We start from the raw sequence: 27,279 nt of genomic DNA on the forward strand, positions 1-27,279 counted from the left end.
GTACACAAAGCGGGCATTCTCCAACTTCTCCAGGATGCCGAGTCAGATCCTAAAGAAAATATGTACCGCACCATACTTCAAGCCGAACAACAACAAGGTGATAGCAATCCCAGAACGTCCATACTGCCATTTCCACAAGCTCCACCACCGCGACACCAATGATTGTTGGAGCCTCAAGCACTACCTCCAAGACTTAGTGGAGGAAGGCAAATTGAAAAAGTTCTTGCCAGAAAGCGACCTAAGGCACAAGCTAGATGCCAAACCCCACAGAAGCAGGAGCCGCAGTAACAAACGACCTGCCAACAACAGAAGCAGGAGCAGAACAGCCAGACGATCTACATCTCTAGGTCGGTCGAGGCACAACAGGAGACAACACTCCTCTGACCACGATGAGGAGAAAGTAATCAACATGATTACAGACACCTCAAACGACGAAACCTTAGGTCGGGAGTAGCGCAGAAGAGTAAGAGCGCTTCAAGAAATCTACCACCTCTCACACAAAGCGGAGGTGATCAATCCCACCAACCCTCAAACAACAACAGCAATTTCATTCACTGAAGAGGATCTAGACAAGGTGTGCCTACCCCACAAAGATGCCCTGGTAGTGCACATCAAAATCAACGGCTAGACAATCAAAAGAGTCTTCATCGATCCAGACAGCTCGTGCGACATACTTTTCTATCAAAATTACAAGGACATGCACCTGCCAAACTGGGTGATGATAGAATCAAATACACAACTCTTTGGGTTTAACGGAGATCACACAGATGCCATTGGAGATGTCATCCTGCCAATTTCCATTGGAGAGAAGGAAAACATGGTCAAAACTTCAACACGTTTTAGTGTAATCGATGTTAGGTCATCCTACCCAGCCATTCTAGGACGCCGATGGATTCACAAGATCCAAGCAATCCCATCAACCCTACACCAAGTCCTGCGATTTCTCGGTCCCAAAGGCATCATGGAGCTCATAAGCAACCAACTAGAAGCTTACCGGTGCAATCTCGTCAGCACAACGACCTCACCCAAGCCTCAGGTTGTTGAAGACAAAGACTTCCCAAAGAAGTAAGATCCTCAAACATCCAGCCCTCAAGCAACTACAGCAGACAAGCTCAAATAGAAACAAAAGAAAAAGTCAATTTGGGCACAACTGATGACCCAAAATTTGTCTATGTAGGGGCTGATTTAGACCCCAAGCTCAAGGAGCAAGTTGTCAAATTTCTATCTCTCAATAAAAATGTTTTGCTTGGTCGTATATCGATATGCCAGGAATCGACCCTCAGGTCGCTTGCCACAAGTTAAATGTAGATCCAGCCGTCAAGCCTATCAAACAACGACCTAGGAAACTAGCACTCAAGTTTCAGAAAGCCATCAATGAAGAGATAGAAAAACTAAAAAATGTTGGATTCATCAGAGAAGTCGAGTACCCGACCTGGCTAGCCAACATAGTAGTCGTTCCAAAGAAAAATGGTCAGGTATCACTTTGCATAGACTTCACCAACGTCAACAAACACTGCCCAAAGAACAGCTTCTCCCTACCAAGGATCGACATACTGGTAGATCAAACTTGCGGCCATAAGCTTTTATCATTTATGGACGAATACAGTGGATACAACCAAATACCGCTTGTAGAAGAAGACGAGGAAAAGATGACCTTCATAACCGAACAAGGTACGTTATGCTATAACGTCCTACCATTCGGCTTGAAGAACGCGGGTGCGACCTACCAAAAACTGGTCACCAAAATGTTCAAAGACCTGCTAGGAGACACTATGGAGGTCTACATAGACGACATGGTGGTCAAAAGCGAAAAGGCGAGCGATCACATCTCCCACCTGCAAGATGCCTTTGAACGACTTCGCCAAAACAAGATGAAGCTCAACCCAACCAAATGCGTATTCGGAGTAGCCTCAGGGAAATTCTTAGGTTACCTCGTTTCACAAAGACGCATTGAAGCAAACCCAGAACATATACGAGCTCTCCTTGAAATGCCAGAACCAACTACAAAGCAACAAATCCATAAGTTATCTGGCATGGTTTCAGCCCTCAACAGGTTCATCTCAAGAGCATCTGACAAGTGCAGGCCATTCCTGCAAATACTCAAAAAGGGGGCAACATTCACATGGACAGATGAGTGCCAATAAGTCTTCAACGACCTGAAAGCCTATTTATCAACCCCACTCATCCTGTCCAAACCAGAAGAAGGCGAAACATTGGGGATGTACCTTGCAACAACCAACTTTGCAATCAGCTCAGTTCTTTTTCGCGAACATGATGGAGTAGAAAAATCGGTCTACTTCACCAGCAAGACGTTGGCAGATTCAGAAAAGCACTACTCTCCGATGGAGAAAACAATGTTTTCATTACTCTACTCAGCTCGGAAGTTCTGACCTTACTTCCAATCCCATAGCATTAAGGTCATCACCGATGTACCCATCAAGCAAATATTGAGTTCTAACAACAAAACATCCCGCATGGCCAAATGGGCTGAAGAACTCGGAAAGCATCACATCGACTTCGTGCCCAGAACGTCTCGTAAAGGTCAGGTCGAGGACATCAACAGGGAACCCGAGCCTATCACTTCACTCCATCAACAAGCCACCCGATACATATGGCACCTCTACGTAGATAGAGCGTGCAACAATAATGGAAGTGGACTGGGGGCAGTGTTAACTTCACCAAAAGGAACCCAGCTACAAAAATCAATCAAGATCGATTTCGCAACGTCCAACAACGAAGCGGAATACAAAGCATCACAGGCCTCCGCATGGCACAGGAGCTACAAGTCCCGAAGCTTAAGGCTTATAGCTACTCCCAGCTAATCGTCAAGCAGATCACCAAAGAATATGTCACTAATGGAGCAAACCTGGCAAAGTACGCTCAGGTCATTAATGACCTCATCAGATCGTTCAAAACGTTCTCATTGGAGCACATTCCCAGGGAGGATAACAGACATGTTAACAGTCTGGCTTTCCTAACCTCAAAGACACAAGAAACATGTCCGACCACAGTCTACATTGACATCCTAGAAAGACCAGCATACCAAAAAGAAAGTGTCAACAGCCTCACTGACTTTCAGCCTTCATCCGAAGAAGAAATCACTCAATCTTGGATAGGCCCATTCCTGAAATACATCTTACATGGCGAGCTCCCATCAAAGACAAGGAATGCTCATGCCATACAATTTCGAGCTCCCAAATACACCGTAATCAACGGACAATTATTCCACAAATCTGCAGGAGGGCCCCACCTAAAGTGCATAATGTCACGCGAAGGCCAGCTCATTTTCGACGAAATCCACAAAAGTGAATGCGGCAACCATGCAGGTGCAAGATCTCTGGCACATAAAGCAATAGCCCAAGGGTATTATTAGCCAGGCATGCATATAGAGGCAAAAAGGTACGTTCTTAAATGCCTCCAATGTCAAACATTTGGCCACAACCACCTAAGTCCAGCAAGGGAGTTGATCAACATAGCCAGCCCATGGCCTTTCCACATGTGGGGGCTAGACATCATGGGACCATTCATCCCACAAAAGAAAACATGTCTCAAATACGTCCTAGCAACCACAGATTACTTCACCAAATGGGTTGAAGCAATCCCATTAGTCCAAGTCAAGGAGGTCAACGTCATCAACTTCATATGGACCAATATCATCACAAGATTTGGTCTACCCCACACCCTTATCATGGACAACGGAACCCAATTTGCTGGCACACAAGTCAAGGCTTTTCTACAGAAATGGCGCATCACTCAAGCATTTTCTACACCTAGATATGCACAAAGCAATGGCTAAGCAGAAACCACAAACAAGGCCATCAAAGAAAACCTCCAAAAGAAGTTGGAGAGCAAGAAAAGCCAATGGCCAGAGCAGTTCGAGAACATTCTATGGGCATACAGAATAACAGCCAGAGCTAATACAAATGAGTCTCCTTTCACACTTTGCTTCAAAATAGAAGTAGTAATACCATCAGAACTCACACTCACAATAACATGTTCTGACATCGTCAAGTCAGGAGACAATGACAACATCTTGGCAAAAGAAGTTGATCTCCTAGAAGAACGAAGAGAAACAGCTGCAATATCCCTAGCTCGGTACTACCAAACAATCCAACGACCTTACAACAAGAAAGTCATCCCAAGATCTTTTCAGAAGGCCCCTACATTGTTGACAAAGTCATTAGAAACTTAGTTTTATTTTGGGTATGGTTAAATCTGAGTTTAAGAATGATTGCTATAAGTTTTAAGATGATATAAATGGTTTCTTATAAAGGGTGTTGCATATTGGGCATATGATACAAATGATACAAACTAGAATGAGAAATACAATATGCAAAATGCGAATAATGCGAAATAGTAGCAATAGGGTCATAGAATGTTGGATCTGCATAATGCCATATGTGGTGCTCTCATTGTCAGTAGGTACAAGCTAGTCAAAATATTACGGGCATCGTGTATCTTGTGATACCAAACGAGTCTTGTGCAACTAGAAGGGTTAACGTTCAGGTGAGCAACACATTTCATTACTAAATGGGGTTTTCTCTACCGTTGAATTTGTATAAAGATTAGGCGATAAAGTAGGGACTGTTCTTGGTACCGGTAATGGACTGCATTCTCATTCATCTTGGGGGTTGGAATACGGTCATTTAGTAGACTTAGATTTAGTAATCTTTCCGACTGAAATTAAGTTGTCCAATGGATTGCTTTCTATGCAGTTTTCTTGCTGCAGTTCAGGCTATCCGTTATTTGCATCGACATCATCTATTTGACTGAATTGTATTGGTTTTTTGGACCGAGAATTTGGTCGTACGGCGTGCTAAATTTTTTGGTGGAAAGTAGATCAAAACTTTCTGATTGGACTCTTACATTTTGCAGATTAGTCAATGCTACATAAAATGGTAATCTTGTTGATACAATTGGAAATATATATTTTGAGGATGAATGCAGAGATAGGTATTTTATAGTCTTTTGTTGTCCTTTTATTTATTAAGCCCCTACAGTAAAGGCTTTAAGAGTGTTTTTTTTTTTTGCAGATTAGTCATTATATCAACAGTAATATATATTCATACCAAGAGAACATCTAGTGAATTGAATGAGCACGCCATTGGTTTCTAGAGTTTCCTCAAGCAAGGAGTGTCTTGTTGGATGCCGATGATAAATTTAAGGTGTTCTGTACTTGTGTAGTATGATGTTCATTTTCATTAGTCTTGCATGTCTAGTTATTTTAAACTGTGTTTTTTTTGTGAAACTTATTATTGGTTAGATGCAAATGCTAAAATGCATAGAGATTATTTCATAAATCATTAATGCATTAGAGAAATCTGCGGTTGAACTCTTGCTCTTCAGCAACAGTGACAGATCGAATCACACCGACATACTCGTATGATAGATAGAACACATACTAGATTATTATCCTTCTCTAGTGTCTAATATAACACTTGATTCCTCATCTTAGGTGAAACACTTCTTGTTACTGCTGGTATTATTCTCTATCTAGGTGACATGCTAGTTTATTTTTGAAGTCAGTGGTTGCCTTTAAATGATCTGTTTTGTATTCTTCGATTAAGTACAGCATATTCAAATAATTTGGGTGATGTCCTTGTTATTACAGATCAATACGTCTTTACTCTCTAAGCTCACCCAAATTTGTTTCTTCACCATATGGAATGTCAAGAAGTGACCGTCGTTCTCATAGAACGACTTGGTGAAGAGTCTAGTGCTCGAAAGAAACTTGAGGAAGAAGTAGCAACAATGCAGCGAGAATCTTCTACTAGGGGCAGTTTATCTCAGGTAATTTATATATTATTTGTACTGCTAGCTTAATTTTGTCATAATTAAAGCTTATGTCATTAAGAACATTTCCAAACTATTTAATCACTAGTTATGAGATAAAACTGCTTATGTAAGATATTGTTAGATAACGAAGGTGACAGAGAACATCATGCGATAAATCTTCTACTAGGAGCAGTTCATCTCATGATTCTAGACGTACTAGCATAGTTACCTTGGAAAGTGTGAGAGCAAGGGTGCGAAAAAAGCTAACCATTTTATTTCTGCAACAAAGTACTATAAAGCATCCAGGATCGACATTCACGAGCCTTCTACTTGGGTTGGCAAAGGTGTTCTTAATCAACTTATGCTCTGAATTTATATTTACAAGCTTGGTCACCGTAGTCTCTTGCATCAACTTATGCCAAATTTATATTTATATTCACATTGAGAGCCACAGTAACTCAATAAGCATTAGTTACATTGATTTAGTCGGGGACGCTACTCAGATTCTTTAGAGCTGTACAAGGTGTGTTCCTTAACCTATTATGCAACTAACCTGACACCTCCTCTAGTATGGGAAAACCTTATTTGACGTGGTTTTGTGTGAACGTTTTTAAGAGGGCATTGAAGGTGTATCCTAGTTGTCCTGGAGCTGTAAGGCTTGGAATAGCTCGTACCTTAGTTTTGAAGGAAGATATGTCTCCATGGTGGTTTGTTTAGTTTTTAGGCCATGGTGGATAACAGTTATTGGGATATGGTAATTTAAATTCTTGTTTCTGCTCTAGCATGTTGGGTTGCCACGTGATTTTTGCATGTTAGCTTGTTTGATATTTCAACTCTTTGTTTCATAGGTAACTGAGATTTGTATGTTGAAAATCTGATGACCAATGAGGAGGAGGATATTTAGTTTCTTGCCAGATCGTTCACATCTTTATGGCTTTTGTGCAGTTATTTTACCTATCATACTTTTGAATGTGGCACTGAAGAGAAAGCCTTGTTTACTAAGCAAATATGTTTGCTCATACTGCAGGCATTTCTAGAGCTGGGTGAATTGCTAATATCGTCTGATACAGGAGTTGTACTAGATGCCTTTAAAACTGTAAGTTGTAAGTTGTATCTTTGTTATGCTTGCCAGATTGCTTGGTTCTGCTTAATCATTTTGGAACATCTTCTAGTTGCATCTTATATACTTCATTGCTAAAGTTGCACTTCACCTACACTCATCATGAGTCCCATCTTCTAGCCTCTGGTAATCATTTTATGGCAAGTACTATTTCTTTTTCTTCTTTAATCTCAATATAGTCTTAGTTATCTATAAATTAAACAGTTGAATAGTTTTTACGTATGATGTCTCTGACTGATTTATGATCATATTTTAACTTTGCAGGGAAACTAGAACTACTTTGCTACCGCCCGTTCGGGATTGTTTGGAAAATTGTATAGAAATTTGTAACCAATAGTAAATCTGAATTTGTAACCCTCAAAACTCTTTTGAAGTTATATATATGGTTCAATAAATATAATATTTTTTTCGGGCGTTTGTTTGTGTTTATTTTACTTATCAAATGGTATGAAAAAACATTGGTAATTTTATTTGCTTCTATATGAAAACAGGAGGTGCAGGTTTAGGGCAGGAAAAAAATTAAAATAATTTTTTTTACCATATCAACACATTAGTAACGGTTATAAACCATTGCAAAGCAAAATATAAATATTAAAGTATTATCAATAATCGTTACAAATTAAACTACGCAACGTTTTTTAACCGTTGGAATATTTGGTTTGCAACGGTTGTTAACCGTTAGTAATTGTCACTCTGCAACGTTTAATTACCATTAGAAAATTTGGTTTGCAACGGTTTTTAACCATTAGTAATTGTCACTCTGCAACGGTTAATAACCGTTGGAAAATTTGGTTTGCAACGCTTTTTAACCGTTGCAAACATTTTCAACACTTTACCCCCACGTCCTATTTACAACGCTTTTTAAGCGTTGCGAAAATTATTCGCAACGGTTTTTTGCCGTTAGTAATAACCTCTTATGATGTAGTGCAAAATTGGCCCACTAGATTTAGCAAATACAATAATTAAAAAGAAAATGATATCGAAACCTGCTGACACAAGAAAGACAAGCAACGTTAGGAGGAGACAAGACTTCGAATGCAGAGCAGATGATTTCATCTGGAAGAACTTGTCTTCGAGAGCTTCAAGTCTGCGATCTTTTTACCAAACTTCTAATTTGTCTTCGCTGTCACGTTCCTCTTGTCTGACATACTTCAGGCTTTCGCCCCTCTCTCTTGTGATCTTGTGACCAAGCCTTTAAAAGATCAATTTCTTTCAGAAATTTAATCAAACAGTCAACATTCATTTTCATGAAGACCTTTTAGAAATCAAAGCTGCGGATTGAAATAAAAACACACTGGCTTAATTCGAACCTGATAATAGATTGAGAGAGTGATAACCAAATTGACTCATAATCCACATCTAAATACCAACCGATAGTTAATTGATCGTCTTTGACAATGAAACAGGATATAAATAATTAAATACTAAATTGTCAGAGAAGTAAAGGTTTTATGACTTGAAAAACATAAGATAATTGGATCAATAACAGTCTACAGCAAGATATGACTACAATATACAACATAGAACCAAAACAAACTTTATTGCTAAACAAGGTCAAACATGATTCTATTGATTGAGGGTGACTGCAATGAGTGAAGATGAATGAAGATGGTGCCATACAGATGTAGAGTATATATCTAACCTTTTCCATGTACATATTTCTTAGCCTCCCAGCTTCCTCGTCCATAGGCTGATCAAGTTTTTGGTCCAACACCCACATACTCCCTCTATTTCTCTCCTCTTCATCGATAGATGATGTAGAAGCCATTGAAACTAGCAATCCACCAACTTGAAACTACTTCTCTAAATAAAAACAAATAACCACTGATTCAATTACAACTTAAAAAACAAACAAACAAGAACCACATCTATCCGCTAACTCAAACAATCACCACATCCCCAAAAAAACAAAACCACCAAACTTGTTTTATTTTCAAATTTACGGTCAGTAAAGCTAAATTCATTAAAGGTGGAAAAATTCACGTCAATTAGCTGGAAACAAAATGAAAATGGTTACAGAAATTAAGACACATATAGAGGCATACCTTGATCAATCCAAAGCCTTCCACTGCTATTGTTTCAATATGTCACAAACTCGAACAAAAACTCAGTTATAATAACCAATTAAAACCAGAATTTGAGAGAAAAGGAGGCGCCTTTTCTCCTTGGCCATATGAGAGGCTAAAAAAGATTCATTGAGATGTCCTAGATTTCATATACGGAAATGGAGACATTTGGAGAGGACGAAGAAGAGAACATAGGTTTCCAGGAGAAAAACTTACTTTTTTTTTTCTAGTTAAACGACTGAAAAATAAGAAGATGAAAAAGAAAACCATTTGTTCAAAGTATAAGTCAGGGAAAAATAGAGCCCTTGACTGCTTTTTCTCTTTTTTGGTTGCTCTTTTTGGTTTAGTACAAGTATGCAAACCGTGCTACGCATCGAGGTTTTTTTTTCCTGAAGTCTTGAAACCCGTCATTCGAGATCGATAATTAGCATGGTTTTTTTTTTTATTCTAATTGTAATTACATAGGGGAGGCACATCTAATTTAATATAAGGGATAATTATGTTATTTAAGTGACATTAGAGAGTGTTTTTTCTAAATTATTAATAAAAGAGGGATTATTCTAAATTCAGGGAGAAAATAGAGAATAATTATATAATTTAAGTTACATTAGGGAGGTCTTTCTAAATTATTAATAAAGGGGGGGCTTCTAATTTTTGTGAGGGAGGTGTTTATAAATTGAACAAATAGGGAGATTTCAATTTGCCTACTCGATAGTGGAGAGTGGGTTACTCAAAACCCGACTATCATTGGTTTAGTATATGGTATTTCTTTTCTTTTTTTATGGTATTATATGGTCTTTCAATTCTAACTAGGGACACCAAAATATATTCAGCAGAAAAAATCCCAGTTTTTTATTTTCTAATTTTCGTTTAAGGGAGGCTAGTTTAGCAAACCAAGTCGCGCCCCTCTTTCATTTCTATTTCACCTAGTTTTTCGATAGTCTTTTTCTAACTAATTAACTTAATTAAGATGTATATTAATAATAACACTTTTGGAAGTCACATTATAAGTGATTTTGAAAACTTAGCAAAGACACTTTTAAAGTTATGTTCAATACATAGATATTCCATCACTTTATAAGTGACATGGTGAGTGACAACACCTTTAAAGTGATGTTGAATACATAAATATTACATCACTTTATAAGTGACACGGCGAATGACATAAAAAAGTGTTACTACATCACTAGCACGATATCACTTATTAAAATGATGTTGTACAACTCTACTACATCAGCTTCTGAAATAAGTTATGTTAAAAAACAATTGTGATAATTATTACATCACATGCTGAGAAAAGTGATGTCTTAGTTTTCTTATGACATCACTTCGCTGAAAGTGATGTAAAATTAGTGATGTCATATGTCATATTTGTTGTAGTGAAATAAAAAGAAAAATGAGAACAAAAATCCTACAGATGAGGTCTCACCAACAAAAAAGAATCGGAAAGCTCCAGAATCACAATGAACAGATGGGTAATAGGATTTTATTGTTTTCGTAGGTATAATTTTCTTCAATGAACAATGGAGAAAATAATTTGACATTTTTATTTGCTTATAAATTATGTTTTTACATGTCTTTTACAAATTAATTTGGTTTTTCTTCATTATGTGAATGCTATTACGATTTCAAATTTATTTATGTCAATTTTATTACGATTTCAGATATCTAATAGTTGGAATAACTGGAAAAAAAAATAAAAGAGGATGAATCAAATCGGATAATGGAATGATAAAGAACAACATAATTCAGACTAGAAAGAATATACTAAGAAATCTAACCTTTCTCCCTGTTAAAGCATAAAATAAATTAGATCCTCCATTTCATTCTTGCTCCAACCAAAATATGAGAAAGTGAAGTCCTCTTCAGAGCTAATTAAGTATCTTCTTGATCCAAGTTGCCCCAAATAATTGATCCTCATACATTCTACACATTTGACAAGCATAGTCAATATTCAGTTTAAGCTTAATCAAATTGTCAGTAGTAGCTAAAATATTTTTAGCAATCTTCCACACAATAAGTGTGATCCTAGGGGGCACATTCAAATTCCAGAATCTTTTAGTAGATAAATAGGTTATAGAAATTAGTAGATAAATTAAAAATGCGACAGAATATGCTAAGCAGTTAACCATATAGAAAACTTCTTTCACCTAGAGATCTGGGCACACCTAATCACTTTAAACTAATTTCTTCAGTTTTGGAGAAAGAAAAACTTTGCTACATATTTTCTTCCGTTGGTGTTCGGAAGTCGAGTGCACGTGCAGAAAAATTGTCCTCACATCTTATGAGGTTTTCATCACTACCATACATACTTCATTTTCAGATTCAAGATCCCGGTATCTCACTATAGTAATACTTACAACGTCGTTTTCTTGAATTGGTACAATGTTTTACCGCATGTCTTCTCATGATAAGCACTGAATTAGATACATGTTTTGCATTGTAACGTTATAAAATCCAGAGTCTCTGCAGCTGGCTATTAGCAATATCAATCCAACTTCTTTTATGTACGTTTGGCAGGTAAAATAGGGATTGCATGACGTACCATTTCCGTAAGATTCCGAGAGAGTGAAATTGAGAAGTTCATGTGGCCCAAATATATCACTGTCTAGAGTGTCTGGTAGAGTCCACCCTGTGAACATGCTCCTGATTCTTCGAATCTCACTCTCATTGAAGGTATTAGAATGGTTACATGTGTCAGCTTGCTACCCTACGATAAAATGCTTTCAATAAGACTAGCCATGCAGCCCGACCTGTGGCCGGGCCTGTTATTCTTAAACCCATCATGTCTGGGCCTATATTTAAGGGAAGCACTTGGAAGTTTAACATATCCATATCCAATAAGTAATCCATATCCATATCTATTAACTAATACATATCCATATCTATTAACTAATACATATCCATATCCATATCCAATAACTAATACATATCAATTGACTAATTCATTGTTTTTTAGAATTTGTTTTTTTTTATCCCATGCGTACATTTGAAATAATGAAATAATGCGTAGCTTTGTTTTTTGTTTTAGCATAACACATGAAAGGACAATTTTAATTTATATTAAATTAGAGAGCAGGCCAAATTCAGGGTTAGTTTGGTAAGAAGGCAAGTAATTATTTTTCAAATATGGACTATTTTAAAAAATTTGCTGATGTGGCAGCCCGACCTGTGGTCGGGCCTGCTATTTTTCAAATCTATTAAGTGGGTCTGTTATTCAATTTTAATTTAACTTTAACGGGCTGGTCGTTTTTCATTTTGGGCTTTAGGCCTTAGTCCATTTTTTTTTTATGTTATTACGGTTATTACCAATCTTACATCTAACCAATCTTACATCTGTAAGAGAAGATACAGATAAGATAGCACGTGTCCACATTTTGGACAAATGTGTTTGAGGATGTTTTGAGTAAAACACCTTCAGTTACTCTTATCCCCCATTTTTTATCTCTTTAATGGTGGTTGAACTATTGGAATTTGGAAATCGATGATGAAAGTTTAAGTAACTTTGAAGAACCATATGCTGGAGAAGGATTTCTCAGCTATCTCGCGTTGTTGATGTTAATCCATGTTTGTTACTACTTGATCTAGGGTGGTTTTAATATTGTTGTTGTTGTGAGTTTGATTGGTGATTAATTATGAGTGGGAGTAGTAACCACTTGATCTCTGTTCATCCTGATGACCTCAGATTTCAATGTAAGCCTTTCTATTATTCTAGGATCTCATTTCTTATTCATTTGCATTTCAATTTAGAATTTAGAAGATTGTTTTTTATATAATTTCATCCATTCCCTTAGGCTTCTGTTGAACTTGGAATTGAAGCTAGAACTCAAGTCTGGGACATCCATTTAGACTTTTTCAGACAATTGGACCATTGCTCTGAGAATCCGAGGCTCTGCACTGGTTCTTGGGGGTAGAACATGAGCCCATTCAGAAAACAGATGGGGCATTGAATGGCCAACCTGTCGACCTCAACGGCACCAATGTAGATCCTGGATGAATCCTGTAGTAATCAACTGAAATCCAAACTCTTGTGAAGCATTCAGAAATGTTACTTCTTCTGGTGACTCAACCTCGCACTTCAGTTTATCCATTGAATCATCTTCCATAGGTATGCCAGTGTGACATAGAGCCATGACTCTGAAGAATATAGTTATGTCAAATATATGGGATCTGTTTATCCATTTTTCTTTTAGGTATTGTTTTAGAAGTTGAGTGAAACACAAATTGCTAAGGGTTATCTAAAAGGAATTACGGTACAAAATAGCAAAATGAAAATTTGATAGGTTTTCTTTTAGGTATTGTTTTAGAATTTGAGTGTAACACAAATTGTTAAGAGTTATCTAACAAATTGTTAAGAGTTATCTAGTTTCTGAATTAATAATTGGTAGTGAACGTATTTGTTGTTGAAAAGTTTGTTATTGGATAAGTTTGAGTGTTACAAATAAATTGGTGTTGGTTGTGCATTACCAATCTTGATGCCATTATGAGCTCTTTCTGTCCAGATCTGAAAAAAAATATGACAATGTTAAAGATTACTTTAATTTTTGTTTTTGATCTATCAAAATTATTATTCATACCTTCGTGTCTTTGTGCCAAACAAATTCTAATGGGAAGTCAACATAAGTTAACTGTCGAGCTTTTTCACTTTTCTGATTAGTAAGCATCCATTCTGTGAACATTGTTCTCTTAGCCTTATCACTTTGTACAATCTGAAATGTATTAGAATTATCACGAAATACAACATTTTGTTGATTCTCAAGATGATAATTCATTCTCTCAACAGATGGATCTCGAAACTGAATGTCAAAATCAAAGATTCTCCAGCTTGCTTCGGATGCGGAGATATATCGAAAGTCCAGATAACGTTTGATTTCATCCGCTTCCTGAATGGTACGTTTTCTTGTATTTTTGTCGTACTTATAATTCTCCTCAATAATGCCTGTAGCTCGATCTGGACCTTTGGTAATATACTTGAATAAGTATTTAATCATCCGTGTACGATTGCAATGCTCAACATTAATGTGACACTGAAATTCCTTGCTGAGTTTAGGATTGTAAGGAACAACCCATCTATTGTCGATCTCAACTGGGTTATAGCGACCAACCATTGCAAAGGCGCTTGTTGTTTCTTCTTTCGTATACAACAAAACCATTTTCGTCAAATTTAGTCTCACTGCAAAAATCTTTAGGGAAATGTCTAGAACATCTGTTCTCTTTCATGCAAGGAGAACCCTTTTTCTTTTCACCACACGGACCGTGAATCATTGTACTGACTATAGTTTCGTAAAGTATTGGATCTGTATCTTTGTCAGGTAATTCTGCTGAAATAAGCCTGTCTATGTCGGATCCAGTTTTAGGTTTGTCTTCGGGATGCAAAAATAGCAAAATGTGAGCATGTGGCAAACCTCTTTTCTGAAATTCAATAACGTACAACACTGAAAATAATAATAATTAGATATTAGTAAAATATTTGTGAGCATGTGGCAAACCTCTTTTCTGAAATTCAATAACGTACAACATTGAAAATAATAATAATTAGATATTAGTAAAATATTTGTGGAATTAATAATATCATTGCATATTGTTTCCAATTCTTCTTTACTTAGATTTATACATGTAAAATAAAAAGGTAATTTTAAATAGTATGTACCTGCAATGACTCTACCAAAATGATTCCCATAACGGAGTCTTTTCATTATGCAATCCAACTTTATTTTGAAAGCCCGACATCCAACATCTGGTACGTCCTCTGATTTTAATCCAGGGTCATACTTTAAAAAACTATTTATTTCTTCCCAATGTGGATTGCAAGTTACAGTTATGAAAAGATTAGGGGGCCCTGCCCATCTACATATCGCAATAGCATCTTGATAAGTCTGCACCATATATCTAGGTCCTTCTGTAAATGATGATGGAAGGATCAAACGCTTTCCAATCGATGATGCCGAGGAATCTCCTGTAAAAGGTAAATATTTCCCGAGTTTATCATATTTAAATTTTCTATTATATAGATACTAAAGATAAATGTTATCTGAAATATGATTGATATTTATAATACCTGCAACAACTGCATCCATTAAATGGTTGTACAGATCAGATCTAATGGTAGCTTGATTTGAAAGATACCATTGTAACCTAGAATGTTGAATGCATGTATAACCATTAACAATGTAAGTTAGACGAAGACGACCACCTATCCACAATGTTGAACTTTCTCTAATTCTTCTTTGCAAACGGAAAGCATAAAATTGTCTCATGGTAACAGTATACCTCTTTTGACTATTTTGCACATTGTTTATATCAACTCCTCTTAGCAAAATCCCAACTCTATAACCATCTTCTCCACGTGGGAATAATATAGGGTATTGCATTGCCATAAATTTAGGATATAACTCATTTATTCTCTGTAGAGCACCTCCTTGAGTCTCAACAATTATGTCCCTGTGATCAGTAATTTCTAAATCATCTCCTACTATCAAAGATGCAACTTCAGATGAAGTTGGCAAATTGTATAACCTTTCATCAGTGATGTGATTATTAATGAGTCTTAAACGAACCGGAAGGACATCATCTTCTTGAAACCTGTCTCTTGCCGATCTAAACCACTCAACAATCACATTGTTTTCATTAAACATCTTTATCAATTGGTCAACAATTAATGGATCCGCAGTTCCTTCTTCTTTAAGAACAACATTCATTCTATTTTGACGCTCATGTTCAGTATCATAGATATACAATTGAGCAAAATGAGGGGGCTGATTTTCTAAAGGAAGAAGCTTTAACCAATTTTATGATGATTGACCACTAATTCTGTATGTGTAAGGACCACCACCATTATTTAAAGTCTTGTCTATTTTACTTTGTAGAAGTAAAACTGAAACATACAATTGTACACTTTCGCATATTCTCTCTGAAAAGCGATAGATTTAGATCCTCCTTGCAAGTCCATAAGTTTTGTTAACAAAGGAGGTGCAGACTCTAATAAAGGTAGCTGGACTTTTCCATTTTGACAACAAATTGAAAAGGTAGGTATACCTTTATTTCCTTTGTTGTTTCTTTCTTCTTCCCAAACTATTGCTCCACAATATGAACATTCTTTATTTGGGGATCCAAAGTAATTAGTACCTATAAAAATAAATGTTTGTCAGTATATTGTCATTCCATAAAGAATAAACTTGATTGAAATGGGTACCTTTACTATCAATATAAGAATTTAGTCGCAGGTCAATATTATGACGATATCTTCGCAATTGATTCTCTCTACGTTTGTCGGTTGAATTTTTTGATGCTGAGATCCTTTCACGACGCATTGAATCAGTATTTGGTGGAACATTCAGAGGTACTACAAAAAAATCAATTACATTTATAAATTTTATTATTCTAAAAGCAAATATATAAAAACGTTATAATTCTAACCTCTATTTTTTTTGTTATATTTCTTGTGGGCCAATATACTATATCTTCTTAATCGTGCCAATTTAGCATCAGATGACTTGTTTGCCTCCATTTAGATGAAGCAAATGCCTGGATAAAAAAACAAACACGCGGTAAAAAAATACTCATCTTAGTTCAAACACATAAGTAAATACTGGATATGTGGTTTTTCTATAAAAAATATGAACTCCCGATGATTGCTTCTTTTGGAAGAGGCAATTGAAGCAATCAGGAGAGGGGCACTTGGCACTGATGATTGAAAGATTATTACCTTAAAGGTTGGTGAAAGAAAGATTGGAGGAAAAGAAAAATTCTTCAAATCAAATGATAGTCGCTTCTGAATATGAAATCAAGAGAAGTATATATTTTACCTAGAAGTAGTGAGATCGGTGATTGAAGTGTGAGAAATAGAGAAGGAAAGGGTTTTAGTTTTTTATTTAGGTTTAAGTTTTTAAGAATTTGTTTTCATGTCCGGCTAGCCCTTTTATGTATATTTTGATATGCTTAACGAAGGGTTGGGTTATGTATATTGTTTTACCTTTTTTTTATTTGTTAATTACAAAAATAGCCTTTGCGTACATGTGAAATAATGAAGATCCACTTGTGTTCAATCCATGGAGATGGAAGGTTGATCATTGAACTCTATACATTTTTCTTTTTCTCCTTTTTTCTTCGCTGTGCAATATCACAATTACATTGCTGCTAAAAGATAGTTGCAGTTACATTTACTTTTTTACTCTTATTGTATACTGGGTTCTCATTTTGCATACAATCATATGTTTTATGCAGGGAATGGAAGTGAATGGTGGTGCTTCTAAACATTTCATGGGTTTTGGAGGCGGTCTGAGATTCTGTGTTGGAACATACTTTACCAAGGTTCAAATCCTGTAAGCTATCAACTTTGTGATCGTCCTGGTCACACGGTTCCATTTTGTTATTTTAGATCGATTTGAAGGTTGTTTTTTTGGCGACAGTGATCCTCCAACTGTCATGTTTACTGCTCCATCAAATGATCCTAATTGGTACTTTGCCTCCGCTGTCACTTTTCAAATGATTACTGACATGACCCAACTCTTCATTGTATTCTGTCATCTGATGCTTACTGAGTACAGGTATGAAACAAACATATAACATTATAACAGTGTCAGATGGTCATGTAGCTACAGATACACATATTGATTGATTAGTAAATGGCATAATAAAATAGAAGATTGATTTATTTTTACTACAATTGGATTTACCAGGTGGACAGCAGTAAAGGGAGGAGATATTGTCCGAACTCCTGGTGGTTTCACGTTCAGATCTTGAAGAAGAACATATGATCAGGATGACATAGGACTGACGCCAACTGGCAATTCAAACCAACAGAAGTGAAAAAGTGACTTCTGAATAGCACATCCAATTTACTGCGCTCTCTGTGCACTCTGAGTACTTAAAACCGACATCAGTATAATTACATAATGAACATTTACCCGTACTTAACGCACATGGTGATATAACTTTTCTTTTATGTTCTTACAGCAAGAAGCATCAGAGAATTGGGCAGCCAGTCCACAGCACTAATCTTACCTACATCTTCGATAAAGTCGGGATCATGCTCCATGGGAAGCACAGCTTTTGCACCAATATGGAAAAAATTGTCAAGGTTAGCACATACCAGTCGAATCTCTACCTCTCCTTTTCATGTTTTATCTGATACTTCCATTGGTTGTGCAGCATGGAGGTATAGTAATTGAGGATGAGAATGGTGCATGTCGTCACTTAAGGCACTATGCTTTGGAGCTCAATGAGAAGAAGAAGAAAAACCCAGCACCGCTGCTTGTTCTCCGACCTACATATAGTAAAGTTTAATCAGAGTATGCTAATAAGGAATTAGCATCTAGCTAAAGTCTAATATGTAGGCATTAAAAATCAAATTACCGTGAGTGTCCATTCATATGTTGAGCTACGCTAGGCAAGATTTTTTCCATTTTTTTTCCTCCTATTTCCTTCAAATATACATGCATATGGACAGATTGAATGGGATAATAAACATTTTATAAGTATCTAACAAATTTGACACGGTTTCTAATTATCAGTAGAAAAGCAGAAAAGCTTAGTTTGTTATAATTTACAGTATGAATTTTTATATGAACAACATGAAACAATGATTGATTTGTTGGAGAAAACCTTGATTGATGTTAGGAAAAAGACCTTTCAACTCAGCAACAGCACATCTGTTTGAGGAAAGCACATCCCAACCACTTTAACAAACAACCACTGAACCACATAAACAAACAAATGGAAAACTTGGTCTTTCAGCTCTTTCAATTCTTTTTTGCAATTAAAATTTTTCAAATTATAAGCCTGGAGCATTTGAAGAATCATTTGATGGTGACAAACCCTACCCGGCATTGAATCCTTGCTGTGCAAGCCAGCATGGCAATTCTTTCCTTGGACTTTCGACTCTTGCTTTTGCAACCCGTGTTTTCGACATCAGACTCGCCAGTCCTTTAGCTGATCAGCGAGAACTCAATGAGAAGAAGAAGAATGAGCGTTATGAAGGGTTGGGTTTTCTTTTTTTTATATTTCATAATTACTAAAATAGCCCGGCCAAATAGAAATAACGGGCGTAGAATTGAAATAACGGACGTAGTTTTATTTTATTTTTTTTTCAACACAGATGAAAAGACAATTTTAACTTATATTAAATTAGAAAAGAACCAAATTCAGGGTTAGTTTGGTAAGAAGGAGAGTAATTATTTTCTAAATAGGGACTTTTTTAAAAAATATGCTGACGTGGCTCACTGTGAGCATATTGGGAGAAACTGATATTAATATAGGTAGGATTGCAATACTACGAACTAAAACTTTTAGTAACCACAACAACATTCAGATCGATCGTAACCAAAATTTGCTCATTAACCAATTATACACTCGCTAAATACAACCGTACCTCCATAAACTACAACTCTGACAAAGCTTACACCTTGCTACAAAACAGAATACACGCACTGAGACAGAGCAATGCCTTCCCGAGCCTCCCAAACAGCGTTATCAGTGTTCACTAACACTGATGATCAGGTATTGAAGTATGTGGCAAGGTTGTTTCTGGTGCCACATGGGGCTTTTTATACCGCATAATAGCAGACCATAAGGTCCTCAGCAATCCACCATTTGCAAAATGTGGGATAAATATCCACCCCCAGTACGGGTAATACGGACCTGGGAGTTTGAGCAATATGAGGAAAAATGCAACAGAAACCAGATGCCAAGGGAACTCTCTTTCCTGATCATCACATAATGCAAAGTAAACTGTGAGTTTATCACAATATTATAAATAAATGAAATGCACAAATTCCATCTACACCTTTTTTTAATTAAAAGGGGGGCAAGTGGCTGTAGGCTTTGACTGAGAAGTAGTGCTGGAACAATAGGTTAGTTTCCTCCTAACCAAGCCAATAAGCCAGTAAGGTAATTTCTATACCGCCTGTCAAGATTCACATAATATATCCACTTTTTGCACCTTAACTGGAATCACTTCAGATCAGTTGTGCGTAGATAAGATGAACTATGGAAGCTATGGTGAGTCTGCAATACATTTGCTTAAAAATTATTGGAAGATATAGAATATACTCATGTTGATTTCTTTCCATATGTAGATTATATGATTTTGTATTGTAGGAAAGTGTAATCTCTATGAATCAATAAATACGGCTATTGTCTATTAAGAAGATAAGCCTTTCTACCCAATCTACTTGGTATCAGAGCATGTCTCGATCCAATGAACTCATTTCCTTATCTTCTTTTTGTTAGAAAACTTCTCTATGAGGCCAAAGTGTCGAAGTAATCATCGGTTAAAGACGACTTGGATAGACTGTAGAGAAGATGTTGTGTGTGTGTGTGTGTGTGTGTGTTTTTTTTTTTTCCCCCGTACTGAAGTTTGCTGATTAATATCAACTCATTGCCACATGCTGGTCAGTGCCTCTATATTGTCTCTAGCTGGTCGGTGTCTCTTTGTTGGAAAAGAATAACTGGAGATCGTTTCTTTTTCTCTCTAGCAAACCTTGTTCTTCTTTGTGGGCTTCTGCAGTTCTGTTTGACGCATCTTCAGGTCAATTTTTTTTTTCGGTTCATAATGGCCGGTGAGACTGTAGTTAATTCGTCAATGCATCATCGCATTACTAATTCATTGCTTAGTGGCAGTAATTTTCCTGCTTGGTCACGCTCAGTTAATTTATTTCTTGGTGCTCGAGGGAAAACTGGTTGGTTGCAAGGGAAGGTACCAAAACCAACAGATTCTACCAAATTGGCAGAATGGGAAACTGACCGGTGTAAGATCTTAACCTGGTTATTTAATTCTATGGAGCCTGATGTTTATGAATTATTTATGTTTTATGATACGGTTGATGGGTTATGGACTGGGTTGAACGAGATGTATGCACATTCTCGTAACCAAATCCGTAAGTACGAAATTTATGGGCACGTTACTCATGCTAGTCAAAAAAAATGACTCGGTGAAGGTTTATTATGGAAATCTGAAGAAGGGATGGGACGAGTTAGCTCATTACAAGTCTCAATTTCTGGCTAGTATTTCTGGTATGACTCCTGTTATTGCTAAGGAACTCCACAAAGCGTCGGAAGATGAGCAGGTATACCAATTTCTTTTGGGCCTTCGAGATGAGTATGAGACCCTTCGCTGTCAGATTTTGGGTACTTTTCCACTACCTTCTCCGAGTGAGGCTTATGCTATGGTAGAAAGTGATGAACGTCGCCGCCATTTAAAAGTCACACCATCTTCAGAGACACCTACTCCCATTGATCAGATGGCATTTGCTGTTAATTCCGGATCTCGATTTCAGGCTTCTTTTGCTGGAACTCGCAAAAAGGAGCCATTCGTTTGTAATCACTGTGGGAATACGGGACATACTAAAGACCGTTGTTTTAAACTGTATCCGGAGTTGAGATTTAAGACTGGTTCTCAGAACTATTCTAAGAACCGTGCTCCTCGTACTGCTGCAGTGGCTGAAGCATCTTTTGAGACTCCATCAGATGCACCTGCAGACATTAATCAGCTGAGTTCTAGGATTGATCAGCTTTTCACTATAGTTCAGAATTCTCGTGTCCAGAATTCAACTGTCCCTACAGACTATGACGCCTCGGGTACTCCTAACGCTCTTCATGTTAGATTGATTACGCTAAACCCACATGGGTTCTTGACTCGAGGGCTAATGACCATATGGACGGTGAGTCTAATCTTTTACATCCACTGTATCATCGGCCCATCGGTTCATGCGCTTTGCGATGGGTCATCTACCCCTATTCTAAGTAAGGGGGAGGTTTGTCTTTCACCATCTATTACGCTTCAGTCTGTCCTACATGTGCCAAACCTTTCCCTTAATTTGTTATCTGTTAGTCAGTTAGCCAAAAATCTCAATTGTGCTGTCATTTTTCTCTCTGACCGATGTTTTATCCAGGACCGGAGTACGAGGACGATTTTTGGCATGGGGTATGAGCATGACGGACTTTACTATTTTGGGGAACCTCCACCGGTCACTGCCTTACAAGGCTCTGTGTTGCCAGCTTCTGGCTCTTATGTTTTCTCTTTACAGTCTTTGAACTTATGGCATGCTCGCTTAGGACATGTTAACTTCCAGTATCTTTGTTTGTTATTTCCCGAATTAATAAAAGCTTGCAAGTCTCATAAGTTTCATTGTCACATTTGCGCTTTGTCTAAGCATACTCGTTCTAGTTATATCTCTAGAATGCATCGTACTCCCTGTGCATTTGATCTTGTTCATTCTGATGTTTGGGGACCGTCTCCAATAACATCCACGGTCGAGGACACGGTACTATGTCACTTTTATTGATGATCACCAGGTGTACTTGGGTTTATCTGCTCAAGCAAAAATCTGAGGTTCTCTCTTCATTTACCAATTTTCTCAGAATGGTTAAGACCCAGTATAATGTTACCGTTAGGGGTATTCGATCTGACAATGCCAAAGAGTATGTTTCAAATGCCTTTGTGTCCCAACTTAATCAACAAGGCATTCTTCAACAACTTTCCAACACCTACACACCTGAACAAAATGGGGTTCTTTGAAAAAAAACCCGAGTCTTCTTATGGCAATCGTTATTTTGCCTTTTACGAGGAATGAATGTTCCCAAATCTTATTGGCATATGGCTGTTTTGACTGCAAGTTATCTTCTTAACCGTACACCGAGTCGTGTTTTGAATAATAAAACCCCCTTCCGTCTTCTTCATCCGGATAGAGTCTTATTCCCGATAGCTCCCAAGGTGTTTGGATGTACTTGCTATGTCCAAAATCGTAGTCCAAGTCGAACAAAGTTGGATGATAAAGCAATTAGATGTATATTTCTGGGATATGCTGTCTTCTCAAAAGGATATCGTTGTTATGATCCCCACACTCGTAAGTTGTATCATACCATGGATGTGACTTTTTTGGAGGATACACCATTCTTTGTTCCGAAACTCTATTTTCAAGAACAAGATACCTTTATGGACTCTTCTTTTCCACCTGGAAATGAAAACTCTATCCCTGTTTATCCTTTACCTGTTTTTGATACTAATTCACAGGTACTTGAGCAGCCTTTACAGGAAGATGTTCGTCATTCCCATGTTCCACCCCTGCCAGACTCCTCTGCTCCTGGTGCCTCTTCCCCAGGTAACTCTAGTCCTATTTCTGAGTTTATTACATTATCTGGTCCACATGTTACCCCACCACCACCACCACCACCACCGCTACCACTTCGTAAGTCTTCACGGGATAGGCATCCAACTGACCGTCTCATTGTTACCTGTTGCACTCACCATCCTATTAGCAAGTTTGTTTCTTACCAGGGACTATCTAGCTCTTGTCGGGCTTTTTTGGCTGCAACATCTTCGGTTTTAATTCCGAGATCAGTTTCTGAGGCTTTGCGTGATCCCCATTGGGTTACTGCAATGCACTGTGAAATGGAAGCCCTGGAACGGAACCATACATGGGATATGGTTTTCCTGCCACTTGGTGAGAAAACAGTTCAATGCAAATGGGTGTTTTCTATTAAGTATTTGGCAGACGGTACTATGGATCGTTACAAGGCTCGATTGGTTGCCAAGGGGTTTACCCAGGTTCCTGGCAAAGATTTCGGTGATACATTTGCTCCAGTGGCAAAACTCTCTTCTGTACGGCTTTTGATCTCATTAGCATCTTCGTATTCTTGGCCTCTGTATCAGCTGGATATCAAAAATGCTTTCCTTCATGGTGATCTAACAGAAACTATTTATATGGATCCTCCACCTGGTTTTCGCGGTGAGGGGAGTTCTTGAGAAAGTGTGTTGTCTTCGGAAATCTCTATATGGTTTGAAACAGTCACCACGTGCCTGGTTTTCTCGTTTCAGCCAGGTGGTGCTATCTCTTGGTTTCCGCCGCTGCCAATCTGATCACACTTGCTTCGTTCGAATGAACAAGTTTGGCCATCGTGTCCTCCTTCTTGTGTATGTTGATGATATTATAGTTACAGGTGATGATATATCTGGTGTTGCTCAGGTAAAATCTGATTTGAGTAAGGCATTTGATGTGAAAGATTTGGGGCTCCTTCGCTACTTCTTAGGTATTGAGGTAGCACGTTCCCGACATGGGATCTCTCTATCTCAGAGGAAGTATATTCTAGACTTGTTGGAGGATACAGGCATGTTAGGATGTAGGCCAGCTTTGTCACCTATGGATCCTAATGCAAAACTCTCTTCTGAGTCTGGAGAATTACTTTCTGATCCATCTCAGTATCAGCGTTTGGTTGGGAGATTGATTTACTTGACTAACACCAGGCCTGATGTAGCCTTTGCGGTTAGTATTGTTAGTCAATTTATGCATGCTCCCCGTACATCTCACATGGATGTTGTTTATCATATCTTGAGGTATCTCAAGTCATGCCCAGGACTTGGTTTGTTCTATGCATCAGGTAGACAATCAGGACTGTCTTGTTATACAGATGCAGATTATGCTGGTTCCAAGACAGATAGAAGGTCAACATCTGGTTTATGTACTTTCTTTGGGTCACACCTGATATCTTGGAAAAGTAAGAAACAAAATGTTACCTCCAGATCTTCTGCAGAGGCTGAATATCGTGCAATGGCTCAGGGAACCTGTGAGCTTCTTTGGTTACGTTCTCTTTATGGTGAGTTAGGATTTCCAGTAGGGCCTTCTTCGAAGTTATTCTGCGATAACAACTCAGCTATCATGCTTGCTTCCGATTCTGTACTTCATGGCGGGATGAAACATATTGAGGTAGATATACATTTCATACGAGAAAAGGTCAAAGCTGCTATTATCATTCCAGTGTTTGTTCGATCTGTAGAACAAACGACTGATATGTTCACCAAGCCAGTTGGACCCTCATTGCTCAAGAGTTCTATTGTCAAGCTGGGATTGATAGATATCTTCGCTCCAGCTTGAGGGGGAGTATTGGAAGATATAGAATATACTCATGTTGATTTCTTTCCATATGTAGATTATATGATTTTGTATTGTAGGAAAGTGTAATCTCTATGAATCAATAAATACGGCTATTGTCTATTAAGAAGATAAGCCTTTCTACCCAATCTACTAAAATAAACAGCCTTTATGAACTTTGATGATACTCAGATTTGATACTCTTATAAACACAAAAATGATGGTTTAAAAAGTAATACCTGATATGAGTAATGAGTGTGAAGATCAACTGATGACATGAAGCAAGTCTGTGAAGGGTAAATTCAAAGGCAAGTCCAAGATCGAAGACACAATGGAATGATAGCAATGGGGAATGCAAATGATTTTTAGAGCCATTAAAACATAATATCAACACTACAACAAGTTGCAGCAACTATTTTAGGAGTTTTGTGCTCAAGAACCACCAATGATCTTCTTTTGGTGAAATTGTAAGTAACATTTACTTGCTCAGCAATCGAATATAGGCAAGTTACTCAGTGAGTCATAATTATTTATGAGCATTCTTTCCAACGATTTATTTATTTTACTTAACTGCTCAAAGCTTCACTTGCAAGGAGCTGGATCATTATGACCAAGAAAACCTCTACAAGCTTCTGCAATTCCTAGACTCATTGGACAATTATGGATTTTTGTTCTCGACACTTTGTCAGCTAACAATCTTTCCATTGTTATCTTTATTGTGCCTATGTGTGTTATTGTTGTGATTGCTTAGATAACAAAATCATTGATTTGGTTGCAATTTTGGATGTGAGATTGATTCTTCTTTACTTTTGAATAAGAAAACTTTTCGAGTCCGCATATGGTCGTACCTATGCAGCCAAAGGTACAAGTATACCTTTAGAAACGGCTGGCTTGCAACAGTTGGTGAGAAAAGACGACCCAATTTAAAATGCAAAGGACATTGAGAAACAAAATAACAAAGGACTTACCTCTTCAGCAAACTTTATCAATATGGTGGTCCGAGGTCGAAGCTGACCATCCACTGATACAAAATGAGCAGTGACTACAGCTAGAAAACTTGCACCATCCAATACACCCTACACAAAATACCAATTTTAACAGATATTAACCACCATGGAGCAGCATTGCAAAATGGAGAAAGTAAATGGTGGGACAACAAACCTCCTTTTGTGAGAGATATGGAGAACCACTTTACTACTTACTTCCGTTTCATAAGTTATATGTAAGATGTAATAGGTGGGTACACAACTGATGATACTCATTCTATACAGTTCTTAACACTTCTTATTCTTTTTCCTTGTAACTTTATTCTTTTAATCAATTACCTTTAAGCGAAAAAAAAAAAACCACCATATTTCTATGTGAAATTAGAAAAAAGGTTTTAAGAATATGAAAATCACTAAACTACATATAGACTAACCTTTGCAATACCAGCAGCAAATGCACCGCAATTGAATGTTCCCATGTCTTTTGGCACAGATATAAACCTTTATAGAAAGAAATTAGCAACTAGACTCAAGGTTGGCCCCAAATTTTACTCCTTTAAATTGATCCAGTAGTCACAGGATTAAAAGTGCAAATATGAAACAATAACGATTCACAAGGAGCTCCTTCTCACTGATCATATATTCATCTTCATGTTCAGTGCCTTTCTCAAGAGAGTCGGCAACCTATAACAAACCAAAAAGCATGGGTAATAAGATGTCTGAGCTTTAGTTCATAAAGCATACAGATATTATATACTTTCTTTATTACAAAAACCAAGTGCGGGGTTAGGCAAACCCTTTACAGGTTTTATGGCTTCAAGTTAGTTAATCAGCATAGTGTCAGTAGCATCATCCCTTACAAGTATATATGCACCCTTTCATGGAGATACGCAAAATACCAAAGTTCGTCATTGTTAGCACATATTGCCCCTAGACCATCTGTTGCCTTCACTATATGCATGCTTAAACATACTGGCCTCAAAGGAGTTAGAAAGACTCTTAATATGCTCAGCTAGGCATTCATAATTCTAGCAGTTTGTAAGGAGTCAGTTTGCACTTCAAGTTTTTGAATACCCATTATAATTCCCTTCATCAACCACAAGGCCTTCCCTATGCCAATGATATCTTTCAAATTTAGCCGTGAGGATTCATTCTCCGGTCATGAAGTACATGATGCCACACAGTTTGTATGTTGTCGTGCCCAGTACTCTACCTTAGTTGCTGCCAATTCCACGGGGAATATTAAACCTCTGAAAATGGTTTGATTTGGTCTCTTCTATACTACCACCTTACTTTTCCATTGAAATGCCAAAATAGGCATGTCGTTGTATGGAAATAAACTCTGCAATTATTTGTTGGCAGTGAAGATGAGAGCAATGTGAACCATTGAACCGCCTTCAAGTGTCCCCATTTCTTTTAGTCTGAAGTAGGCAAGGAGCATTAGTGTAGTACCTGATAGTTGATAT

At 37.4% G+C, this 27,279-nt stretch overlaps 3 protein-coding genes across 3 annotated transcripts; 2 read left to right on the forward strand and 1 right to left on the reverse strand.

Annotated features, from left to right (window-relative positions):
• The first annotated feature begins 13,431 nt into the window (after positions 1 to 13,431).
• On the forward strand, positions 13,432 to 18,449 carry LOC147517296 (uncharacterized). The gene is made up of 7 exons (XM_086589586.1): positions 13,432 to 13,851; positions 14,855 to 14,926; positions 16,185 to 16,300; positions 17,185 to 17,282; positions 17,370 to 17,507; positions 17,640 to 18,040; positions 18,112 to 18,449. Exons 1-6 carry the CDS (start codon positions 13,722 to 13,724, stop codon positions 17,701 to 17,703), a joined length of 618 nt encoding a protein of 205 aa, XP_086445712.1. The 5' UTR covers positions 13,432 to 13,721; the 3' UTR covers positions 17,704 to 18,040; positions 18,112 to 18,449.
• Positions 18,450 to 20,867: 2,418 nt separating this feature from the next.
• LOC147517297 (uncharacterized) lies at positions 20,868 to 22,477 on the forward strand. Its single transcript, XM_086593549.1, has 3 exons — positions 20,868 to 21,620; positions 21,852 to 22,030; positions 22,321 to 22,477. Exons 1-3 carry the CDS (start codon positions 20,868 to 20,870, stop codon positions 22,475 to 22,477), a joined length of 1,089 nt encoding a protein of 362 aa, XP_086449675.1.
• Positions 22,478 to 24,996: 2,519 nt separating this feature from the next.
• LOC147517298 (uncharacterized) lies at positions 24,997 to 27,224 on the reverse strand. Its single transcript, XM_086593550.1, has 5 exons — positions 27,198 to 27,224; positions 26,391 to 26,497; positions 26,248 to 26,314; positions 25,796 to 25,903; positions 24,997 to 25,029 (listed from the first exon to the last, which is right to left on the reverse strand). Exons 1-5 carry the CDS (start codon positions 27,222 to 27,224, stop codon positions 24,997 to 24,999), a joined length of 342 nt encoding a protein of 113 aa, XP_086449676.1.
• Positions 27,225 to 27,279: the final 55 nt, after the last annotated feature.

Source organism: Coptis chinensis, chromosome 2 (assembly GCF_015680905.1).
Source record: "Coptis chinensis isolate HL-2020 chromosome 2, ASM1568090v1, whole genome shotgun sequence".
In the NCBI taxonomy this organism is placed as follows: Eukaryota; Viridiplantae; Streptophyta; class Magnoliopsida; order Ranunculales; family Ranunculaceae; genus Coptis; species Coptis chinensis.